The 21,874-nt window shown below is 54.1% G+C and overlaps 2 protein-coding genes across 2 annotated transcripts; one reads left to right on the forward strand and one right to left on the reverse strand.

Annotated features, from left to right (window-relative positions):
* The first annotated feature begins 2,074 nt into the window (after window positions 1–2,074).
* LOC140457081 (cystatin-like) lies at window positions 2,075–7,497 on the forward strand. The gene is made up of 3 exons (XM_072551051.1): window positions 2,075–2,311; window positions 6,610–6,732; window positions 6,976–7,497. Exons 1-3 carry the CDS (start codon window positions 2,102–2,104, stop codon window positions 7,054–7,056), a joined length of 414 nt encoding a protein of 137 aa, XP_072407152.1. The 5' UTR covers window positions 2,075–2,101; the 3' UTR covers window positions 7,057–7,497.
* A 2,015-nt stretch (window positions 7,498–9,512) lies between these two features.
* LOC140456846 (barrier-to-autointegration factor A-like) lies at window positions 9,513–12,051 on the reverse strand. Its single transcript, XM_072550777.1, has 2 exons — window positions 11,740–12,051; window positions 9,513–9,719 (listed from the first exon to the last, which is right to left on the reverse strand). The coding sequence occupies exons 1-2, from the start codon at window positions 11,917–11,919 to the stop codon at window positions 9,573–9,575; spliced, it is 327 nt and encodes a 108-aa protein (XP_072406878.1). The 5' UTR covers window positions 11,920–12,051; the 3' UTR covers window positions 9,513–9,572.
* Window positions 12,052–21,874: the final 9,823 nt, after the last annotated feature.

The raw sequence follows: 21,874 nt of genomic DNA on the forward strand, positions 1-21,874 counted from the left end.
CTGTCCCTGGGGAGTGTTTGATGGGGGGACAGTGTAGAGGGAGCTTTACTCTGTATCTAACCCCGTGCTGTCCCTGTCTCTGGGAGTGTTTGATGGGGACAGTGTAGAGGGAGCTTTACTCTGTATCTAACCCCGTGCTGTCCCTGTCCATGTGGAGTGTTTGATGGGGGGACAGTGTAGAGGGAGCTTTACTCTGTATCTAACCCCGTGCTGTCCCTGTCCATGTGGAGTGTTTGATGGGGGACAGTGTAGAGGGAGCTTTACTCTGTATCTAACCACGTGCTGTCCCTGTCCTGGGGAGTGTTTGATGGGGGACAGTGTAGAGGGAGCTTTACTCTGTATCTAACCCCGTGCTGTCACTGTCCTGGGGAGTGTTTGATGGGGGACAGTGTAGAGGGAGCTTTACTCTGTATCTAACCCCGTGCTGTCCCTGTCTCTGGGAGTGTTTGATGGGGACAGTGTAGAGGGAGCTTTACTCTGTATCTAACCCCGTGCTGTCCCTGTCCATGTGGAGTGTTTGATGGGGGGACAGTGTAGAGGGAGCTTTACTCTGTATCTAACCCCGTGCTGTCCCTGTCCATGTGGAGTGTTTGATGGGGGACAGTGTAGAGGGAGCTTTACTCTGTATCTAACCACGTGCTGTCCCTGTCCTGGGGAGTGTTTGATGGGGGACAGTGTAGAGGGAGCTTTACTCTGTATCTAACCCCGTGCTGTCACTGTCCTGGGGAGTGTTTGATGGGGGGACAGTGTAGAGGGAGCTTTACTCTGTATCTAACCCCGTGCTGTCCCTGTCCTGGGGAGTGTTGATGGGGGATGGTGTAGAGGGAGCTTTACTCTGTATCTAACCCCGTGCTGTCCCTGTCCTGGGGAGTGTTTGATGGGGGACAGTGTAGAGGAAGCTTTACTCTGTATCTAACCCCGTGCTGTCCCTGTCCCTGGGGAGTGTTTGATGGGGGGACAGTGTAGAGGGAGCTTTACTCTGTATCTAACCCCGTGCTGTCCCTGTCTCTGGGAGTGTTTGATGGGGACAGTGTAGAGGGAGCTTTACTCTGTATCTAACCCCGTGCTGTCCCTGTCCATGTGGAGTGTTTGATGGGGGGACAGTGTAGAGGGAGCTTTACTCTGTATCTAACCCCGTGCTGTCCCTGTCCATGTGGAGTGTTTGATGGGGGACAGTGTAGAGGGAGCTTTACTCTGTATCTAACCACGTGCTGTCCCTGTCCTGGGGAGTGTTTGATGGGGGACAGTGTAGAGGGAGCTTTACTCTGTATCTAACCCCGTGCTGTCACTGTCCTGGGGAGTGTTTGATGGGGGACAGTGTAGAGGGAGCTTTACTCTGTATCTAACCCCGTGCTGTCCCTGTCTCTGGGAGTGTTTGATGGGGACAGTGTAGAGGGAGCTTTACTCTGTATCTAACCCCGTGCTGTCCCTGTCCATGTGGAGTGTTTGATGGGGGGACAGTGTAGAGGGAGCTTTACTCTGTATCTAACCCCGTGCTGTCCCTGTCCATGTGGAGTGTTTGATGGGGGACAGTGTAGAGGGAGCTTTACTCTGTATCTAACCACGTGCTGTCCCTGTCCTGGGGAGTGTTTGATGGGGGACAGTGTAGAGGGAGCTTTACTCTGTATCTAACCCCGTGCTGTCACTGTCCTGGGGAGTGTTTGATGGGGGGACAGTGTAGAGGGAGCTTTACTCTGTATCTAACCCCGTGCTGTCCCTGTCCTGGGGAGTGTTTGATGGGGGATGGTGTAGAGGGAGCTTTACTCTGTATCTAACCCCGTGCTGTCCCTGTCCTGGGGAGTGTTTGATGGGGACAGTGTAGAGGGAGCTTTACTCTGTATCTAACCCCGTGCTGTCCCTGTCCTGGGGAGTGTTTGATGGGGGACAGTGTAGAGGGAGCTTTACTCTGTATCTAACCCTGTCCTGGGAGAGTGAGGGGGCAGGGACCGCCCTTACTGAGGAGGAGGGACTGAGCGGGCATTGTTGCAGGGCGGAAGTGACGGAAGTGCGGGGCGGAAGTGCCGTTGAAGCACGGTAGCAGTTGCCGTTCGGAAATGCGTCACTGCGGGGCGGGAGTGTTAATTCTAATTGCGTAGTGAAGATGGCGGCAGGGAAGATGTTGGGCGCCGCCGTGTTGGTGCTCCTTCTGTGCTCCTGCCTGGGCAGCATCATGCCCGGCGGACTCTCCGATGAGGACATCAACTCCGAGGCGGTGCAGCAGGCGGCCCGGCTCGGGATCGAGAAATATAACCGCGGGAGCAACGACATGCACCTGAGCAAGATCGTCCGCGTCATCTCGGCCCAATCTCAGGTGGGGGAGGGGCCGGGGGAGGGGGAGGAGACTGCGGGGAGAGAGGGAGGGGTGGGGCAGACTGGGGAGGGAGGAGGGGGGGGGGTGGGGCAGACTGGGGAGGGAGGAGGGGGGGGTGGGGCAGACTGGGGAGGGGGGGGGTGGGGCAGACTGGGGTGGGGGGGGTGGGGCAGACTGGGGAGGGGGGGGGTGGGGCAGACTGGGGAGGGAGGAGGGGGGGTGGGGCAGACTGGGGAGGGGGGAGGGAGGAGGGGGGGGTGGGGCAGACTGGGGAGGGGCGGGGAGGGGGAGGAGACTGCGGGGAGAGAGGGAGGGGTGGGGCAGACTGGGGAGGGAGGAGGGGGAGGGGTGGGGCAGACTGGGGAGGGAGGAGGGGGAGGGGTGGGGCAGACTGGGGAGGGAGGAGGGGGAGGGGTGGGGCAGACTGGGGAGGGAGGAGGGGGGGGTGGGGCAGACTGGGGAGGGGGGGGTGGGGCAGACTGGGGAGGGAGGGGGGGGGGTGGGGCAGACTGGGGAGGGAGGGGGGGGGGTGGGGCAGACTGGGGAGGGGGGGGTGGGGCAGACTGGGGAGGGAGGGGGGGGGTGGGGCAGACTGGGGAGGGAGGGGGGGGGGGTGGGGCAGACTGGGGAGGGAGGAGGGGGGGGGTGGGGCAGACTGGGGAGGGAGGAGGGGGGGGGTGGGGCAGACTGGGGAGGGAGGAGGGGGGGTGGGGCAGACTGGGGAGGGGGGGGTGGGGCAGACTGGGGAGGGGGGGGTGGGGCAGACTAGGGAGGGGGTGGGGGTGGGGCAGACTGGGGAGGGGGGAGGGGGGCAGACTGGGGAGGGGGGCAGACTGGGGAGGGGGGGGGTGGGGCAGACTGGGGAGGGGGGGGTGGGGCAGACTGGGGAGGGGGGGGCAGACTGGGGAGGGGGGGGTGGGGCAGACAGGGGGGGGGTGGGGCAGACTGGGGAGGGGGGGTGGGGCAGACTGGGGAGGGGGGGGTGGGGCAGACTGGGGAGGGGGGGTGGGGCAGACTGGGGAGGGGGGGGGTGGGGCAGACTGAGGAGGGGGGGTGGGGCAGACTGAGGAGGGGGGGTGGGGCAGACTGTGGAGGGGGGAGGGGGGGGTGGGGCAGACTGGGGAGGGGGGGGGTGGGTGGGGCAGACTGGGGAGGGGGGGGGTGGGGCAGACTGGGGAGGGGGGGGTGGGGCAGACTGGGGAGGGGGGGGGTGGGGCAGACTGGGGAGGGGGGGGGTGGGGCAGACTGGGGAGGGGGGGGTGGGGCAGACTGGGGAGGGGGGGGGGTGGGGCAGACTGGGGAGGGGGGGGGTGGGGCAGACTGAGGAGGGGGGGGGTGGGGCAGACTGAGGGGGGGGTGGGGCAGACTGGGGAGGGGGGAGGGAGGAGGGGGGGGTGGGGCAGACTGGGGAGGGGGGGGTGGGGCAGACTGGGGAGGGGGGGGTGGGGCAGACTGGGGAGGGGGGGGTGGGGCAGACTGGGGAGGGGGGAGGGAGGAGGGGGGGGTGGGGCAGACTGGGGAGGGAGGAGGGGGGGGGTGGGGCAGACTGGGGAGGGAGGAGGGGGGGGTGGGGCAGACTGGGGAGGGAGGAGGGGGGGGTGGGGCAGACTGGGGAGGGGGGGGTGGGGCAGACTGGGGAGGGGGGGGGGGTGGGGCAGACTGGGGAGGGAGGAGGGGGGGTGGGGCAGACTGGGGAGGGAGGAGGGGGGGTGGGGCAGACTGGGGAGGGAGGAGGGGGGGTGGGGCAGACTGGGGAGGGGGGGGTGGGGCAGACTGGGGAGGGAGGAGGGGGGGTGGGGCAGACTGGGGAGGGAGGAGGGGGGGGTGGGGCAGACTGGGGAGGGAGGAGGGGGGGTGGGGCAGACTGGGGAGGGGGGAGGGGGGGGTGGGGCAGACTGGGGAGGGGGGAGGGAGGAGGGGGGGTGGGGCAGACTGGGGAGGGGGGAGGGAGGAGGGGGGGTGGGGCAGACTGGGGAGGGGTGGGGCAGACTGGGGAGGGAGGAGGGGGGGTGGGGCAGACTGGGGAGGGGTGGGGGGGGTGGGGCAGACTGGGGAGGGAGGAGGGGGGGTGGGGCAGACTGGGGGGGGGTGGGGCAGACTGGGGAGGGGCGGGGGAGCCTGAGGTGGGGAGAGGGAGGGGCGGGGAGAGGGGGTGGGGAGAGGGAGGGGCGGGGGGTGGGGAGAGGGAGGGGGTGGGGAGAGGGAGGGGCGGGGGGCGGGGAGAGAGGGAGGGACGGGGGAGCCTGGGGTGGGGAGAGGGAGGGGCGGGTGGTGGGGAGAGGGAGGGATGGGGGAGCCTGGGGTGGGGAGAGGGAGGGGCGGGGGGTGGGGGAGAGGGAGGGGCGGGGAGAGTGGGAGGGACGGGGGAGCCTGAGGTGGGGAGAGGGAGGGGCGGGGAGAGAGGGAGGGACGGGGGAGCCTGGGGTGGGGAGAGGGAGGGGCGGGGGAGAGGGAGGGGCGGGGGAGCCTGAGGTGGGGAGAGGGAGGGGCGGGGGGTGGGGAGAGGGAGGGGCGGGGGAGAGGGAGGGGCGGGGGGTGGGGAGAGGGAGGGGCGGGGGGTGGGGGAGAGGGAGGGGCGGGGAGAGTGGGAGGGACGGGGGAGCCTGAGGTGGGGAGAGGGAGGGACGGGGGAGCCTGGGGTGGGGAGAGGGAGGGGGTGGGGAGAGGGAGGGGCGGGGAGAGGGGGTGGGGAGAGGGGGGGGCGGGGGGCGGGGAGAGAGGGAGGGACGGGGGAGCCTGGGGTGGGGAGAGGGAGGGGCGGGGGAGAGGGAGGGGCGGGGGGTGGGGAGAGGGGGGGGTGGGGAGTGGGGGGGGCAGGGGAGCCTGGGGTGGGGAGAGGGAGGGGCGGGGGGCGGGGGAGAGGGAGGGGCGGTGGGCGGGGGAGAGGGGGGGCGGGCGCGAGTGGGGGCGGGGGGAGCCTGGGGTGGGGAGAGGGAAGGGCGGGGGAGAGGGAGGGACGGGGGAGCCTGGGGTGGGGAGAGGGGGGGGCGGGGAGAGGGAGGGGTGGGGGGCGGGGCGAGTAGGGGACGGGGGAGCCTGGGGAGGGGGGGGGGGCGTGGGGGCGAGTAGGGGACGGGGGAGCCTGGGGTGGGAGGACTGGGGGGTGGGTGGGAGGGAGGGGTGGGGGTGGGGGGTGGAGGGAGGGTGGGTTGGGGGTGGGGGGAAGACTGGGGACTAGGGGGGAGGGGTGGGGGTGGGGGGAGACTGGGGGGGAGGGGTGGGGACTGGGGGGGAGGGGTGGGGGTGGGGGAGACGGGGGGGTGGATGTGGTGCAGACTTGAGGGTGGGGGAGAGTAGGGGTGGGGGTGGTGCAGATTGGCTGGTGGGGGAGAGGGAGAGGTGGGGGTGGTGGTGTGGTAGAGAGGGGTAGGGGGAGAGGAGGGATTTGGAGTGTGGGCAGTCTGGGGTGGGGACAAACTTGGGGGAGGGGGAGGGGGAAAGATGGGGGTGGGGGCAGACCCTGAGGCGGAGGCGAAGAGTGGGGTGGACAGAAGGTGAGAGTGGGGGCGGGGTTGGTAGGGGAGAGTGGAGGGGTTGGGGCACACTGTGGAATGGTAGCGGGAGAGTTCTGGGCATGGGGAGGGCAGAGTTTTTTGGGGTGGGGGAGACTGGGGGTGTCATCAGGGGGGAACATTGGGAGAACTCAGAGAGACCTAGAAACAGGAAGATTAACACCAGAGAGGATAGCCTCTGTCTGGCTTTGAGTTGCTGGAGTTGCTGTAAATTTAATTAGGGCTTTATTGGATCAGTGTATTGTTATAGAGTGGGAAGTAGGTAAAGGTAAGGAGGCTTCGAGATATAAATAATTACGTTTCATGTTAGAGTTAAATAGTAAAATTGTTTTTCTTGAGATAGTGGACATAAGGGGTTCCCTGTCACTCAGATTACGAGGTGAGCTTTTCTGGGTGCTTGGTTTCATTAGCAGAAGGGTTCACCACCATGTTGTAACACAAGTTTGTCGGGCAGCAAGGTGGCTCGGTGGTTAGCACTGCTGTCTCACAGTACCAGGGATCCAGGTTCAATCCCAGCCTTGGGCGACTGTGCAAACTCCACACAGACATTTTCCCCGGGTCAGCATGGGTTTCCTCTAGGTGAATTGGCCACGCGAAATTGCCCATAGTGTTAGGTGCATTAGTCAGAGGGAAGTGGGTCTGGGTGGGCTACTCTTCGGAGGGTCAGTGTGGACTGGTTGGGCCGAAGGGCCCGTTTCCACACTGTAGGGGAATCTCATCTAATCGAGGTTGCTTGCTGTGTCTCCAGCACCAAATTGATGGGAAGTTCGGATGTTGTCTTTGCAGGTGGTGGAGGGGATGAAGTACCACATGAAGGTCCAACTGGGCAAGACCACCTGCAGGAAATCGGCAGGACTGAACATTGACCTTGAGAGGTGCAGCTTCCAGCCCGGTCTGCAGGCTGACGAGGTGAGAGAAATCTGCAGTGAAAGATCGGGGAGAACCCTCCCAACCTTTTAACAAATCCTCAGACTAGGGACCTCAAGTGTCACAGCATTGAGGGCTGTGAGCCAAGGGCGGAGAAGCACAACTCGAGCCGGGTAATAGTGTAGTTTTGAAAGTACAGATGTAATGGGCACGATTGGTATTAGGTGGGTCCACGTATTGAGTAACAGCGTGCTTAGTTACCAGCGCTGATTTTTATTCTTTCAGATGCCGATCTGCACATTCCGAGTCTGGGATCGGCCGTGGATTCCTGCGAGGCAGGTATCAAACATGCAATGTGTAGTTTGAACTTCACCTCACAGCTGTATTCCCCAGACTAGGAGGATGCTTCGCAAAACGCGTTAGTAAGAAATCGCCATCTCCGAACTGAGTCAAGAGTGTCGCTGTGATACATGTGAACATCCTGATGCATCACCCTGCATCTAGGCAAAACACCCTGTGACAGCGGACAGTTCTACCTCATTCATGAGACCCACTGCTGCAACTAACCTACACGTGGCGGCTAATTTGACTGTTCCAGCTTTGTTTTGAGCTGTCTGCGTAGTGCTCAAGTAAAGCCTGACCTAACAGCGTGAACACTGCATTTAACTTGGGCGATCTGAGTCTCCTTTGGAGCTCAGTGCACCTTCCACTTGCTGCTTGCTCAGTGGCTAACCAGCTGTAAGCAGACTACTATCATGTCTTTATATTCATTTCCTGAATAAATTTACATCAGTATTATCAAATGCACTTTTGCCTCTTGTGGTGTCTCTGTGCTGCGGTGTCTCTCTCCCCCTGTGTGTCGTGCCTGTTCGGAGAGAGTTTGATGGGGACGGCATAGAGAGACTCGTAGTTTGATAGTCCAGGAAACTTTACCTAACCACGTTCTGTCCCTCCTGGGGAGTTTTTAAAGGGTGACAGTGCGGAGGGAAACTTTCAGTTAAAGAATTGACGACATTCCCTATCTGTTTGAGAGTCTCGAGAGTTTTAATTGAAATGAGTAGAGGAAGGTATACTCTTTCTAACCCTATGCTGTTCTTGGCCTGGGAGTTCTTAAAATGATGACAGGGTTGAGGGCGATTTAATTTTAGTTTGAGAATAGAGGCAGTTTTACTCTGTCTAGCCCCATGCGTTACCTGTCTTGGGAGTATTTGAAATGGACAGTAAGCTTATCTTCGGTTCAAAAGAGTACAGGAAGCTTAACACTCTCTAACCACATGCTGTCATTAACCTGGGAGTGTTCCAGAGGGCAGCATCAAGGGCAATAAGCAGTAAGCAAACTAAGTGTTTAAAAAGAGTAGAGGAATCTTTAATTTTAGATCAAGATTATGGGAAGCTTAACTCTGTAGCTAACCTTGCCTGAGAGTATTTAATGGTGACAGTATTGAGGGAACTTTAATTTCTGTTTTTTAAAAAAAAGTAGAGGTGGCTTTACTTTCAGTATTAGGAGCAGAGGGAGCTTTATGTTGTCTCATACGGGGTGCTCGCAAAGTCTTGTTCACATGTTGAAATTATGCAGGTGTTTCACAAGAAGTTGAGCGACTGTTTATTCCACCCCTGAGCCCACAGCTCTCCATCTCAGCTACACCCAACTCTCCTGTTTTCTATCTCCTTTATCACTTATCTTGTTAAATACCATTCACCTCGACGCGTCCTCGTTATACCCAAACAACGAAAGTCGGTCCTTCTGAAATTCCGAATGGTAAATGAAGTTGGAAGCTTTACGTCGATGACACCAGGTTGGTACCTCACTCACCAGTGGGAATGTTCTCTCCAGCGGTTGTCCTGAAGCAGCAACTTTTAAAGGTCTTTATCCTCCCCGGTGCCACTTGCCAGTGGAAACAGTCCCAATCTGTCCCAGCCTTGCCCATCAATTCTAACCCCGCAGTGCTTGTGGTGACCTGGGAGACTGTCAATAGGAGAGTGTCTCGTGTGTTTCGAAAGCGTGTTCCTCCAGCTTGTGGAAGGTTTAACTTTATAAAGAAAGGCTAGGATTAGCACGGTGGCTCAGTGGTTAGCAGTGCTGCCTCGCAGCGCCAGGGACCCAGGTTCGATTCCAGCCTCTGGTGAGAGGTCTGTGTCGGGTTTACACAATTCTGCATGAGTTTCCTCCCACAATCCAAAGATGTGCAGGTTAGGGGGAATTGGCCGTGCTAAATTGTCCCATATTCCCTGGGATGTGCAGGTTAGGGGTGGATTGGCCGTGCTAAATTGTCCCATCGTGCCCAGGGATGTGCAGGTTAGGGGGAATTGGCCATGCTAAATTGTCCCATAGTGCCCGGGGATGTGCAGGTTAGGGTGGATTGGCCGTGCTAAATTGTCCCATAGTGCCCAGGGCTGTGTGGGTTAGGGTGGATTGGCCGTGCTAAATTGTCCCATAGTGCCCAGGGCTGTGTGGGTTAGGGTGGATTGGCCGTGCTAAATTGTCCCATAGCTTTAAGTGCATTCGTGAGAGGTAAATATAGGATTGTACGGTAGGGGAATGGGTCTGGGTTGGTTACTCCTCGGAGGGTTGGTGTGGACCTGTTGGGCTGAAGGGCCTTGTTTCCACACCGCAGCGATTCTCTGATTCTGCACCGAGATGGGCAGCCACGTTTTGTCGGCAAAACACCACGGCGCAGTCCGTGGTCAGTCGTCTTGGAAACAGACAGGTGGCAAAGTGAGCTTGTTTTATTAAAAAATCAGTTTTCAAAACTGTATAAAATCTGGAAAAGCCCCGGTGACCTGGGGCTGTGAACAATCAATAAATAGCAATTAAGGTTTCTTTGAGGTAATTATTACTGTCATTTACGCAGGAGCTGGAGGGGAAGGGGGCAGAGGAGGTTTCAGAGGAAAGCATCACACCACTCTCTGAGACAGCGATAACAGTCTTCTGATTGCCTGTTCCCCGCGAAGCACACTTGCCTCATCCAGGACTTGAAGGCCACTTTGTCTTGTTTCAGAAGCAGAAACTGACCCAACACATCTTTCGCCTAAATAAGTGTGGGAAAAGACAGGGGGTTAAAACACATGGCAATCCTGTCGCAGGTCAGCGTTTTTTTAAAAAAAAATTCATTCACGGAATGAGGGCGTTGCCGGCTGGACCCAGCATTCATTGCCCCATCCCTCGTTTCCCGGAGGGCAGTAAAGAGTTGCGGTGGGTCAGGAGTCACGTGTAGGCCCAGACCCGTTAAGGATGGCAAGATTCCTTCCCTAAAGGACATCAGTGAACCAGATGGATTTTTCCCAAAAATTAACAATGGTCATCATTAGACTCTCAATTCCAGATTTGTATTGAATTTAAATGGGCGGCACGGTGGCACAGTGGTTAGCACTGTTGCCTCACAGCGCCAGAGACCCGGGTTCAATTCCCGCCTCAGGCGACTGACTGTGTGGAGTTTGCACATTCTCCCTGTGTCTGCGTGGGTTTCCTCCGGGTGCTCCGGTTTCCTCCCACACTCCAAAGATGTGCAGGTCAGGGTGGATTGGCCATGTTAAATTGCCCGTAGTGTTAGGCCCGTAGTGTTAGGTAAGGGGTAGATATAGATGTAGGGGTATGGGTGGGTTACGCTTCGGCGGGGCGGTGTGGACTTGTTGGGCCGAAGGGCCTGTTTCCACACTGTAAGGAATCTAATCTAAATTCCATCGTCTGCCATAACGCCAGAGCATCACTCAGCTCTCTGGGATAACAGTCCGGCGATAATACCGCTAGGCTATTGCCTCCCTGTATTTTCATTTGCATAGTGTGTGGGTGTCACGGGCCAAGATGGCATCCATTGCCCCCTACCCAATTGGCATTCCAGAGGGCACTCCGGCTTCAAGCCACTTCGCCGTAAGGGTCTGGAGTCACTGTAGGCCCAGACTGGGTAAAGGGGGCAGTTTACCCTCCCTCAGAGTGAACCAGATGGAACCTTCGCGATGGGGAATCGATAGTCGGCGTTCAGAGGAGGCTTTTGATTTTAAAAATCCAAGTCCTGTCTTTGAAAACGAAACCATCAACCAGGGGATTCACAGTCTCCTCAGTTTCAGGGCCTGAGTCTGAGTTGGCCGACCACAACCCAATGTACTATGCACGCGCACGTTAATTAAGGCGACAACTTCAGTTCCAGTCTCCTGTGAAATGCAGTCGGAGCAGTTCCCACTGCTGGTGGTATGAGGCACGGGCCCCAAGCCTATTGGGCTAGAATTGGTTGAGAAAGATTCAACTCAATTGGCTCAGAGTTTTTTTGATTATGAAGTAAAAGAAATTCCAGATTTGTACAGAATTCAAGTTTTGTCATCTGCCCCCGGGTGGGATTCGATGCTTTGTTGGCCAAGAGCATTAACTTGAGGTTAGAGATCGCCAGCCTCTCTCTCTCTCTCTCTCACACACACACCCTTTCATCCTCACATTCTCTGTTTCTCTCTTTCTCTTTCGCGCTCTGTCTTGCACACTCATTCTCACTCTGGCTCACTCACACATACACACTGGCTCTCTTTCTCTCTCTCTCTCACACACACTCTCTTACTCTCTCTCACAGTCTCTCTCTCTCTCACAGACTCTCTCTCACACACACTGTCTCTTTCTCTCTCTCACACACTGTCTCTTTCTCTCTCTCACACACACTGTCTCTTTCTCTCTCTCACACACTGTCTCTTTCTCTCTCACAGTCTCTCTCTCTCACACAGTCTCTCTCGCTCTCTCTCTCACAGTCTCTACACTCTCTCTCTCTCTCTCTCTGATGTGAGAGGGAACCCTTGACACCCCTCCCCCGCCCCCAACCCCGCACAAATAATCTGTTGATATCCCAGAGGAAGTTGGGACTGCAGCAGTAGTTTAACTGCAGTCTCACTGAGGCACTGTGGTAAAATCCACCTACTTCTTTAATGCTCACCTCCCGCTCATTCGGGAAGGCAAGGCAGGCTCAAGAGGCAGAACAGCTTTGTCCTGCTTCTGTGTACACAGCTCCTCCGTTCTTGCCCCTATCCTCCCCCTGCACGTGTGTCGGACTTGGTGAGTAACTGAGCCCTCACCTTGGTGAAGCCCTTCTCCTCTAGCCGTCCTCCCAGGACTAGGCCGATTCCCGCCAGCTCTTTCACAGACTTCTCCTTCATGGGCTCCACCACAAAGTTCTTGTGCTTCTGTGAGGTCGTGTTGGCCATTGGGCAGATGGCGGGGCGGTCTGCAACAGAGAGAGAGAGAGGTGTGCACATGTTCAGGGGACAGCTGAGGCTGGTAGCTGGGTACAGTCACTTTTTAACCTTCCGAATCCTCACATTCCTGGTGCCCAGAGACGCATCACAGTTACCAACACCTCCGGGGTATCCCTTTCCCAGTCCCTGACCCCAAATGTAGCTCCTGTTCCACATTACAACAATCCACAGCATCAAAACTTCCAACCCCCTTCACCAATTCTCCTAAATCTGTGTCCTTCTGCTGACCAGCACCCCTGTCAAGACTCACTGACTCACAGGGTGATAAAGAGGGAGATTTGCACAAATGCCCTGACCTTTGATTAGAGTTACAAAGTCCTGCAGCACGGAAACAGATCCTTCGGTCCAACCAGTCCGTGCCAACCATAATCCCAAATTGAACTCCTCCCACACCTGCCTGCTCCTGGCCCCTACCCCTCCAAATCTTTCCCAAACGTGTACTTAAACAGGTATGTTTTAAACGTTGTAGCTGAACCCACATCCCCCACTTCCTCAGGAAGTTCATTCCACACACCAACCACCCTCTGGGTTTAAAAATAATTGCCCCTGGTGTCTTTTTTTAACTCTCTCTGCTCACATTACAATTATGCCACCTCGTCCCTATCCCCAGGTGACCCACGAATACCAAACGCCATAACGACATCGTTAAAAATCACACAACACCAGGTTATAGTCCAACAGCTTTTATTTGTTCGACGATAACCTGGTGTTGTGTGATTTTTAACTTTGTCCACCCCAGTCCAACACCGGCCTCTCCACATCACCATACCTCTACCCCCTCATGATTTTATAAACCTCTATAAGGTCACGTCTCAACCTACTTTCGTTTTATAACTCAAACCTTTCATATCCAGCAATCATGTCTGGTCAGACCAGATTCCCTTTCTTAAAGGACATGAGTGGATCAGAGGGGTTTTCTAATGGCAGTCAATAATGGTCTGAGGGTTACCATCATTGAGTAGCTTTCCATTCCAGATGTATTAGCTAGACATGAATTCTCCCTCCTGCCATAGCAGGATTTACACGATAGATTGTTTAAATCTCTCGGGGCAGCACGGTGGCTCAGTGGTTAGCACTGCTGCCTCACAGCGCCAGGGACCCGGGTTCGATTCCCACCTCGGGAGACTGTCTGTGTGGAGTTTGCACGTTCTCCCCGCGTCTGCGTGGGTTTCCTCCGGGTGCTCCAGTTTCCTCCCACAGTCCAAAGATTAGGGTGAATTGGCCGTGCTAAATTGCCCCATAGTGTTAGGTGAATTAGTTAGAGGGGAATGGGTCTGGGTGGGTTGCTCTTCGGAGGGTCGGGTGTGGAATGTGGACTTGTTGGGCCGAAGGGCCTGTTTCCACACTGTAGAGAATCTAATCTCTCTGATCAGATTGAGTACAGGAGTTGGGACGTCATGTGGAGGTTGTACAGGACCAGGGTGAGGCCTCTTGTGGAATACTGTGTTCAGTTCTGGTCTCCCCGTTACAGGAAGTTAAAAATCTCACAACACCAGGTTATAGTCCCAACAGGTTTTGGAAAAACTAGCTTTCGGAACGCTGCTCCTTTCTCAGGTGATTGTGGAGAATAAGATTGTAAGACAGAATTTATAGCAAACATTTACAGTGTGATGTAACTGAAATTATGTATTGACAAAGAACCTGGATTGTTTGTTAAGTCTCTCATCTTTTAGAATGACGACGTTGGTTTCAGTTCTTCCATGTGTAAATCGCAAAACATTTTTTAAAAGTTACATTCTGAAGTGCACTTTAACAATTGGTGTCATGTCGGCCCAGATAATGTATTGAAGGTATGAGCTGCCCTGTGTGAGGCTGTCTGTGCCACAATGGTCAGACTGGTTCTAATCTAAAAAATGGCTTTACAGAATCATACATGGATTCATGCAGTTTTTGAGCAAAGTAAAATGTAATTCTGCAAGTACAAATTCACCCCACAAACTTATATGTGTGTGTGTTTGGTGAGGGTTTGAGTGTCTATGAGAAGGCGAGTGTGAGCGTATGAGAGTTTAAGTCTGTGAGATGGTGTGTGTGGGAGTGTATGTGTGAGGATCTGAGTGTGTGTATATCTGTCTGTGTGTGTCCTTCATTATCCAGTACTTCTCATGTTCTGTGCAGCCTGTAACACATCATTGATGAGGATGAGCTCCTCACCAAGACCTTCCCCACACCTCCACTACTTGCCTTTAAACAACCATCAAACCTCAAACAGATCATTGTTTGTAGCAAACTGCCCGGCTCTCAGGACAATACCGTACAACCCTGTCACAGTAGGTGCTGCAAGACGTGTCAGAGCGTCAGCATAGATACCACCATTGTGGACCAGGACACCTCCCACCGTGTATGTGGGATGTACTCATGTGACTCAGCCAACATTGTCGATCTCATACGCTGCAGGCAAGGATGCCCTGAGGCATGGTACATTGGGCACCGCAGAACAATCACCAGACAGGAGTCTTCCCTCCCAGTCGGAGAACATGTCAGCAGTTCGGGACTTTTAACCTCGGACCTTTGGGTGACCATCCTACCATCCTACCATCCTCCAAGGTGGACTTCGGGACAGTCAACAACAAAAAGTGACCGAGCAGAGGCTGATAGCCAAGTTCAGTCCCCATGGGGAAGGCCTCAGCCAGGACCTCGGGTTCATGTCACACCCCACTGCACTAAACACACACAGACAGACAGACCCTCCTAAACACACATATAAACACACAGACAGACAGACAGACACACCCTCCTAAACACACATATAAACACACGCACACACAGACGGGCACACACAGACAGACAGACCCTCCTAAACACACACACACACACACACACACACACAGACCCTCCTAAACACACATATAAACACACACACACACAGACGGGCACACACAGACAGACAGACCCTCCTAAACACACACACACACACAGACCCTCCTAAACACACATATAAACACACACACACACAGACGGGCACACACAGACAGACAGACCCTCCTAAACACACACACACACACACACACAGACGGGCACACACAGACAGACAGACCCTCCTAAACACACATATACACACACACACAGACGGGCACACACAGGCAGACAGACCCTCCTAAACACACACAGACGGGCACACACAGACAAACAGACCCTCCTAAACACACACACACACAGACAGACGGGCACACACAGACAGACACTCTCCTAAACACATACAGACGGGCACACACAGACAAACAGATCCTCCTAAACACACATATACACACACACACACAGACGGGCACACACAGACACTCTCCTAAACACACACACACACAGACCCTCCGAAACACACACTGACGGGCACACACAGACAAACAGACCCTCCTAAACATATGGACACACACACACACAGGCAGGCACATACACACACTGAAGGGCACACACAGAAAGACAGACCCTCCTAAACACACACACAGACAGACAGACCCTCCTAAACACACAAGTGCACACATACAGACAGGTACACACAGACAGACCCTCCTAAACACACACACACAGACAGACCCTCCTAAACACACACACACACACACACACAGACAGACCCTCCTAAACACACACAGACAGGCACACACAGACAGACCCTCCTAAACACACACACACAGACAGACCCTCCTAAACACACAGACAGACAGACAGACCCTCCTAAACACACACAGACAGACAGACCCTCCTAAACATACACACACATACACAGATGGACACACACACATACAGCCGGGCACAGACAGACAGACAGACCCTTGTAAACACACATACACGCATACACACACACACACACACACAGACCCTCCTAAACACACACACATACACAGATGGGCACACACAGACAGACAGACCCTCCTAAACACACACATACACACACACACACTGATGGACACACACAGACAGACAGATCCTCCTAAACACACGCACACAGACGGGCACACACACACACTGACAGGCACACACAGACAGACAGACCCTCCTAAACACACACATACACACACACACAGACGGGCACACACAGACAGACAGACCCTCCTAAACACACACACACACACAGACGGGCACACCAGACAGACAGACCCTCCTAAACACACACATACGCACACACACACACGCATGCACACACAGACAGACAGATCCTCCTAAACACACGCACACAGACGGGCACACACACACACTGACAGGCACACACAGACAGACAGACCCTCCTAAACACACACATACACACACACACACAGACGGGCACACACAGACAGACAGACCCTCCTAAACACACACACACACAGATGGGCACACCAGACAGACAGACCCTCCTAAACACACACATACGCACACACACACACACACGCACACACAGACAGACAGACACTCCTAAACACACACACACAGACACAGATGGACACACACAGATAGACTGACCCTCCTAAACACACACACACACACACACACACACAGACGGGCACGCACAGACAGACAGACCCTCCTAAACACACACACACACAGACGGACGGACACACACAGACAGACAGACAGATCCTCCTAAACACACATACACGCACACACTCAGACCCTCTCTCATACACTCACACATACACTCCCACACACACCCTCTCACAGACAATCATAACTCCCCACCCCCCCCCCCCCTCCCCCCCCCCCCCCCCCACAACCACATACACACACACACACATATAAGTTTGTGGGGTGAATTTGTACTTGCAGAATTACATTTTACTTTGCTCAAAATCTGGATGAATCCATGTAAGATTCTGTAAATCCCTTTTGCAGTTTAGGATTAGATTCAAAACAAGCTTTGCGATTTACATACAAAAGAACTGAACTCAATGGTCATTCTAAAAGATGAGAGACTTAACAAACAATCCAGATCTTTTTCAATATATTATTTCAGTTACATCACACTGTAAACATTTGCTATAAATTCTGTGTCTTATGACCTTATTCTCCACTATCACCTGATGAAGGAGCGTCGCTCCGAAAGCGAGTGTGCTTCCAATTAAACCTGTTGGACTATAACCTGGTGTTGTGAGATTTTTAACTTGGTACACCCCAGTCCAACACCGGCATCTCCAAATCCTGTTACAGGGAGGATATTATCAAATTGGAGATGTTTACCAGGACGTTGTCAGGAATAGAGGGTTTGAGTCCTAAGGAGAGCCTGGGACCTTTTTCACTGGAGTGTAGGAGGTTGAGAGGTGACCTTATCGAGGCCATGAGGGGCATAGATAAGATGAATAGAACATAGAACATTCCAGCGCAGTACAGGCCCTTCGGCCCTCGATGTTGCGCTGACCTGTCATATGGAGGTTTAGTTTCTCCTGACTGGGGGGGGTTTCAAGACTAGGGGGAAAGGCAAGATTTAAAAAAGACATAAGGGGCAATTTGTTTACACAGAATGATTCATGTGTGGAATGAACGTCCTGAGGAACTGGTAGATTTGGATACAGTTACAACATTTAAAAGACATTTGGATAAGGACATGGATAGGAAAGGGTTTGGAGGGGTATGGGCCAGGAGCAGGCAGGTGGGACTAGGTTAGTTTGGGATTATGGACTGGTTGGACCAAAGGGTATGTTTCCATGCTGTAGGACTCTGTGACTGGATTAAGGCTCCTCATGGCCTTGAATTTCTCAATTACATTTCCCCTCAAATTCCCCATGTTCAAAGGAGCACAACCCCTAAGCCTATCCACACTAACTGAAATCCCTGTTTTCCAGCATCCATCAATCTCTTCCGATACTTCGGACTAGGATCACTACTCAATCCCACTAGTCTCCCCCCCCCCCCCCCACACACACACACACACATCTCTTTCTCTCTCTCCTACCTTCTCTTCCTCTCCCCCTCACAATCTCTTGCCTACTTTAAGGGCATTTAAATGGTCAGTGGATAGACATATGGACGAAAATGGAATAGTGTAGGCTAGGAGGGCTTCAAATTGGTTTCAGAACAACATTGAGGGCCGAAGGGCCTGTACTGTGCAGTAATGTTCTCTGTTCTTCCGCTCTCTCTCTCTCTCCTCTCTCTCTCCCACTCTTCCTCTGTTCTGTCTGTCTGTCTGTCTCTGACTCCCTGCCTCGCTCCGCCTCTCTCTCTCTCTCTCTCCCACTCTCTGCCCCTGCCCCTCCACCCCCAACTCCCCTCTCCCTGCCTCTCTCCTACAGAAGTTCTTGCAGCTATGATCCAGTGGATACAAACAGACACACAGTGAACTGTTACTGCCGCACAGAGGGCTTTAGCCTGCCTGATATCTAGAACAGTTTGCGTTGAGACGAAAGTAGGGTGAAAGACAAGAGAAATGGAAGAGATACCAAAGGGATGGAGAGAGTGTGTGTGTGTGTGAGAGAGAGAGACCAAACTGGGAAGGAAAAGACCATGGTGAACAAGACACTACAGTGTGCTGCAACCACTCTGAGGTGCAGTGGAGTTCAGGATAAAAGGTTCACAAACAAGATCCAGGACATACAGGCAACAAGACAAGCCAATCTCCCTAAAAGTCATCAGGAGTAAATGAAAATTCAATGTACTGTTGGACAACACATGATTATAGAAAGAACAGAGTGTGATAGGGCTGAGACATCTATCTTGTAAATGAAGGAGACTTACAGTTTGCAACGATATGGGATTCTGCGTGCAGTGAAATGGTCCCAATGGTGTAACCTCTCTCATATTTTATATCTTATATTTATCACCGTGGCTGTCTCCAACCAAGTTATGAATTCTTGAAATTTTCATTTGTATCACACATTTGTGCATCTTCTATCACCATGATTTTTCAATGAACAAGATGATCATACATCCATTCATTCATCTGTCTGACTGTGTGTCTGTCTGTCTGTCTACCTGTCTGTCTCTCTGTCTGTCTGACTGTGTGTCTCTCTGTCTGTCTACCTGTCTGTCTCTCTGTTGGTCTACCTGTCTGTCTCTCTGTCTACCTACCTGCCTGTCTCTCTGTCAGTCTACCTGCCTGTCTCTCTGTCTACTGACCTGCCTGTCTCTCTGTCTACCTGTCTGTCGCTCTGTCAGTCTACCTGCCTGTCTGTCTGTCGCTCTGTCGGTCTACCTGTCTGTCTCTCTGTCTGTCCACCTGCCTGTCTGTCTACCTGTCTGTCTGTCTGTCTACCTGTCTGTCTATCTGTCCGTCTCTCTGTCTGTCTCTCTGTCTACCTACTTGTGTGTCTGTCTGTCTACCTACCTGTCTGTCGCTCTGTCTACCTACCTGTGTGTCTGTTGTTCTACCTGTCTGCCTGTCTCTCTGTCTGTCTACCTGTCGGATACGTGCCTGTCTCTCTGTCTGTCTACCTGTCTGTCGCTCTGTCAGTCTACCTGTCTATCTCTCTGTCTACCTACCTGTCTGTCTCTCTGTCAGTTTAGCTGCCTGTCTCTTTGTCTGTCTACCTGTCTGTCTCTCTGTCTACCTACCTGTCTGTCTCTCTGTCTACCTACCTGCCTGTCTCTCTGTTGGTCTACCTGTCTGACTATCTGTCGGTCTACCTGCCTGTCTCTCTGTCGGTCTACCTACCTGTCTCTCTGTCTGTCTACCTGTCTCTCTGCCTGTCTGTCTCTCTGTCGGTCTACCTGTCTGTCTCTCTGTCGGTCTACCTGTCTGTCTCTCTGCCTGTCTGCCTGTCTGTCTCTCTGTCGGTCTACCTGTCTGTCTCTCTGTCTACCTACCTGTATGTCTGGCTGTCTGTCTCTCTGTCTGCCTGCCTGCCTGTCTCTCTGTCTGCCTGCCTGCCTGTCTCTCTGTCTACCTACCTGTCTTTCTCTCTGTCTGTCTACCTGTCTGTCTCTCTGTCGGTCTACCTGTCTGTCTGCCTGTCTGTCGGTCTACCTGTCTATCTACCTGTCTGTCTCTCTGTTGGTCTACCTGTCTGTCTCTCTGCCTGTCTGTCTGTCTGTCTCTCTGTCGGTCTACCTGCCTGTCTCTCTGTCTGCCTGCCTGCCTGTCTCTCTGTCTACCTACCTGTCTTTCTCTCTGTCTGTCTACCTGTCTGTCTCTCTGCCTGTCTGCCTGTCTGTCTCTCTGTCTATCTACCTGTCTGTCTCTCTGTCGGTCTACCTGTCTGTCTACCTGCCTGTCTCTCTGTCGGTCTACCTGTCTGTCTCTCTGTCTACCTACCTGCCTGACTCTCTGTCTGTCTGTCTCTCTGTCTATCTACCTGTCTGTCTCTCTGTCTGTCTCCTGCCTCTCTGTCTGTCTCCTGCCTGTCTGTCTATCTATCTACCTGTGGCTTTCCATCTATCAATCTATGTCTCTACCAGTCAATCTCTCTATCAATCTGTCTTTGAGTCAGTGACTCAGACAGATTGAAAACATAAGATAATGAGACAGACGCGTGGACAGATAGAGAGAACGAGACAGTAAGAGAAAGAGACGGATATAGTGACAGACAGCGAGAGAGAGGGTCAAGGGGAGAGAGAGAAAGATGGGCAAACAACAGGAAGAAATAGAACATGAATGAGCTGGGGAGAGGGATTGAAACACAGAGGGTAAAGAACAGGGGGCAGAAGAGAAAGTGTCCGTGAGAGTGGCAGAGCAGAAGAGTGCAATGGAGAAAGAGTCGGGAGAGAGAGAAGGACAGAGAGAGGGAGACTATCAGATTAGCCATGGTCTCACTGAATGTGGAACAGACCTGATGGGCTGAATGGCCTGTGTCTGCTCCTACATAATGGACAGTAAGAGAATGGCGCAATAGAAAAGTTCTGGTGCTTGGCTATCGATAGCCACGTCAGTGGGGAGAGAGTGAGTAACCCAAGGGGACTCAGGAGGACTGGGGACTGAGAGAGAAGGCTCCACCATTCCCATCATCAGTTTATCGCCATCTTTCTTCCTCTCTCTCTCTCTCTCTCTCTCTCTCTTTGCCACTCCATCCTCATTTGGCCTTTGTACATTCTCTCCCACTTCCTCCCGACCTTATATTCAGACACTCCCAGGACAAGGACAGCACGGGGTTAGATACAGAGTAAAGCTTCCTCTACACTGTCCCCCATCAAACACTCCCCAGGGACAGGGACAGCATGGGGTTAGATACAGAGTAAAGCTCCCTCTACACTGTCCCCCATCAAACACTCCCAGGATAGGAACAGCATGGGGTTAGATACAGAGTAAATCTCCCTCTAAACTGTCCCCCATCAAACACTCCCCAGGACAGGGACAGCATGGGGTTAGATACAGAGTAAAGCTCTCTCTACACTGTCCCCAGCAAACCCTCCCAGGGAAAGGGACAGCGTAGGGTTAGATACAGAGTAAAGCTTCCTCTACACTGTCTCCCATCAAACACTCCCCAGGACAGAATTGGAGTTCAGGAAAGTGGGAGGCCGAGAATTCCTGGGTAAGAATTAAACCAGGAGACGATACAAAATAATCCAAGTGGGTGTAAGAAAACTGAAAGGGGTATGCAATAAAGTGGATGAGCTAGCAGCGGAAATCGATATAAATATGTACGGTAGAATTGGGATGACAGAGACCAGGGAATGGGAACTGACTATCCAGGGGATTTCAGGTGTTTAGGAGGGAGAAAGAGGAAGAGGGTTGAGGACAGGAGTGTTGCCTGTTAAAGAGGACATTGATGCAATTACGATTGAGGAAGTTAGCTCTGGGGAAGTGGAATTTGTACATATAGAATCCCCCCAGGGACAGAAAATGACAAACGGCAGGTTGTATAATGACCCCAAAATGCAGTGGCAACTGTGGGAAAGACACAGTGACTCAGAGGTTAGCGCTGCTGCGTCATAACTCCAGGGACCTGGGTTCGATTCCAGCCTCGGGTGACTGTCTGTGTGGAGTTTGCACGTTCTCCCTGTGTCTGCGTGGGTTTCCTCCCACAGTCTGATGGTGCGCAGGTTAGGGTGGATTGGCCATGGGAAATTGTCTGTGGTGTTCAGAGATGTGTAGGTTAGGGTGGATTGGCCATGGGAAATTGCC

This window comes from Chiloscyllium punctatum, chromosome 31, assembly GCF_047496795.1.
Source record: "Chiloscyllium punctatum isolate Juve2018m chromosome 31, sChiPun1.3, whole genome shotgun sequence".
Lineage (NCBI taxonomy): Eukaryota > Metazoa > Chordata > Chondrichthyes > Orectolobiformes > Hemiscylliidae > Chiloscyllium > Chiloscyllium punctatum.

Coding starts and splice junctions, on each gene's coding strand:
- LOC140457081 (XM_072551051.1), top strand. CDS start 2,102: ATGGCGGCAGGGAAGATGTTGGGCGCCGCCGTGTTGGTGCTCCTTCTG. Junction 2,312..6,609: donor TCATCTCGGCCCAATCTCAG/GTGGGGGAGGGG, acceptor TTGTCTTTGCAG/GTGGTGGAGGGGATGAAGTA. Junction 6,733..6,975: donor CCGGTCTGCAGGCTGACGAG/GTGAGAGAAATC, acceptor TTATTCTTTCAG/ATGCCGATCTGCACATTCCG.
- LOC140456846 (XM_072550777.1), bottom strand. CDS start 11,919: ATGTGCACACCTCTCTCTCTCTCTGTTGCAGACCGCCCCGCCATCTGC. Junction 9,720..11,739: donor AGGAGAAGGGCTTCACCAAG/GTGAGGGCTCAG, acceptor ACACTTATTTAG/GCGAAAGATGTGTTGGGTCA.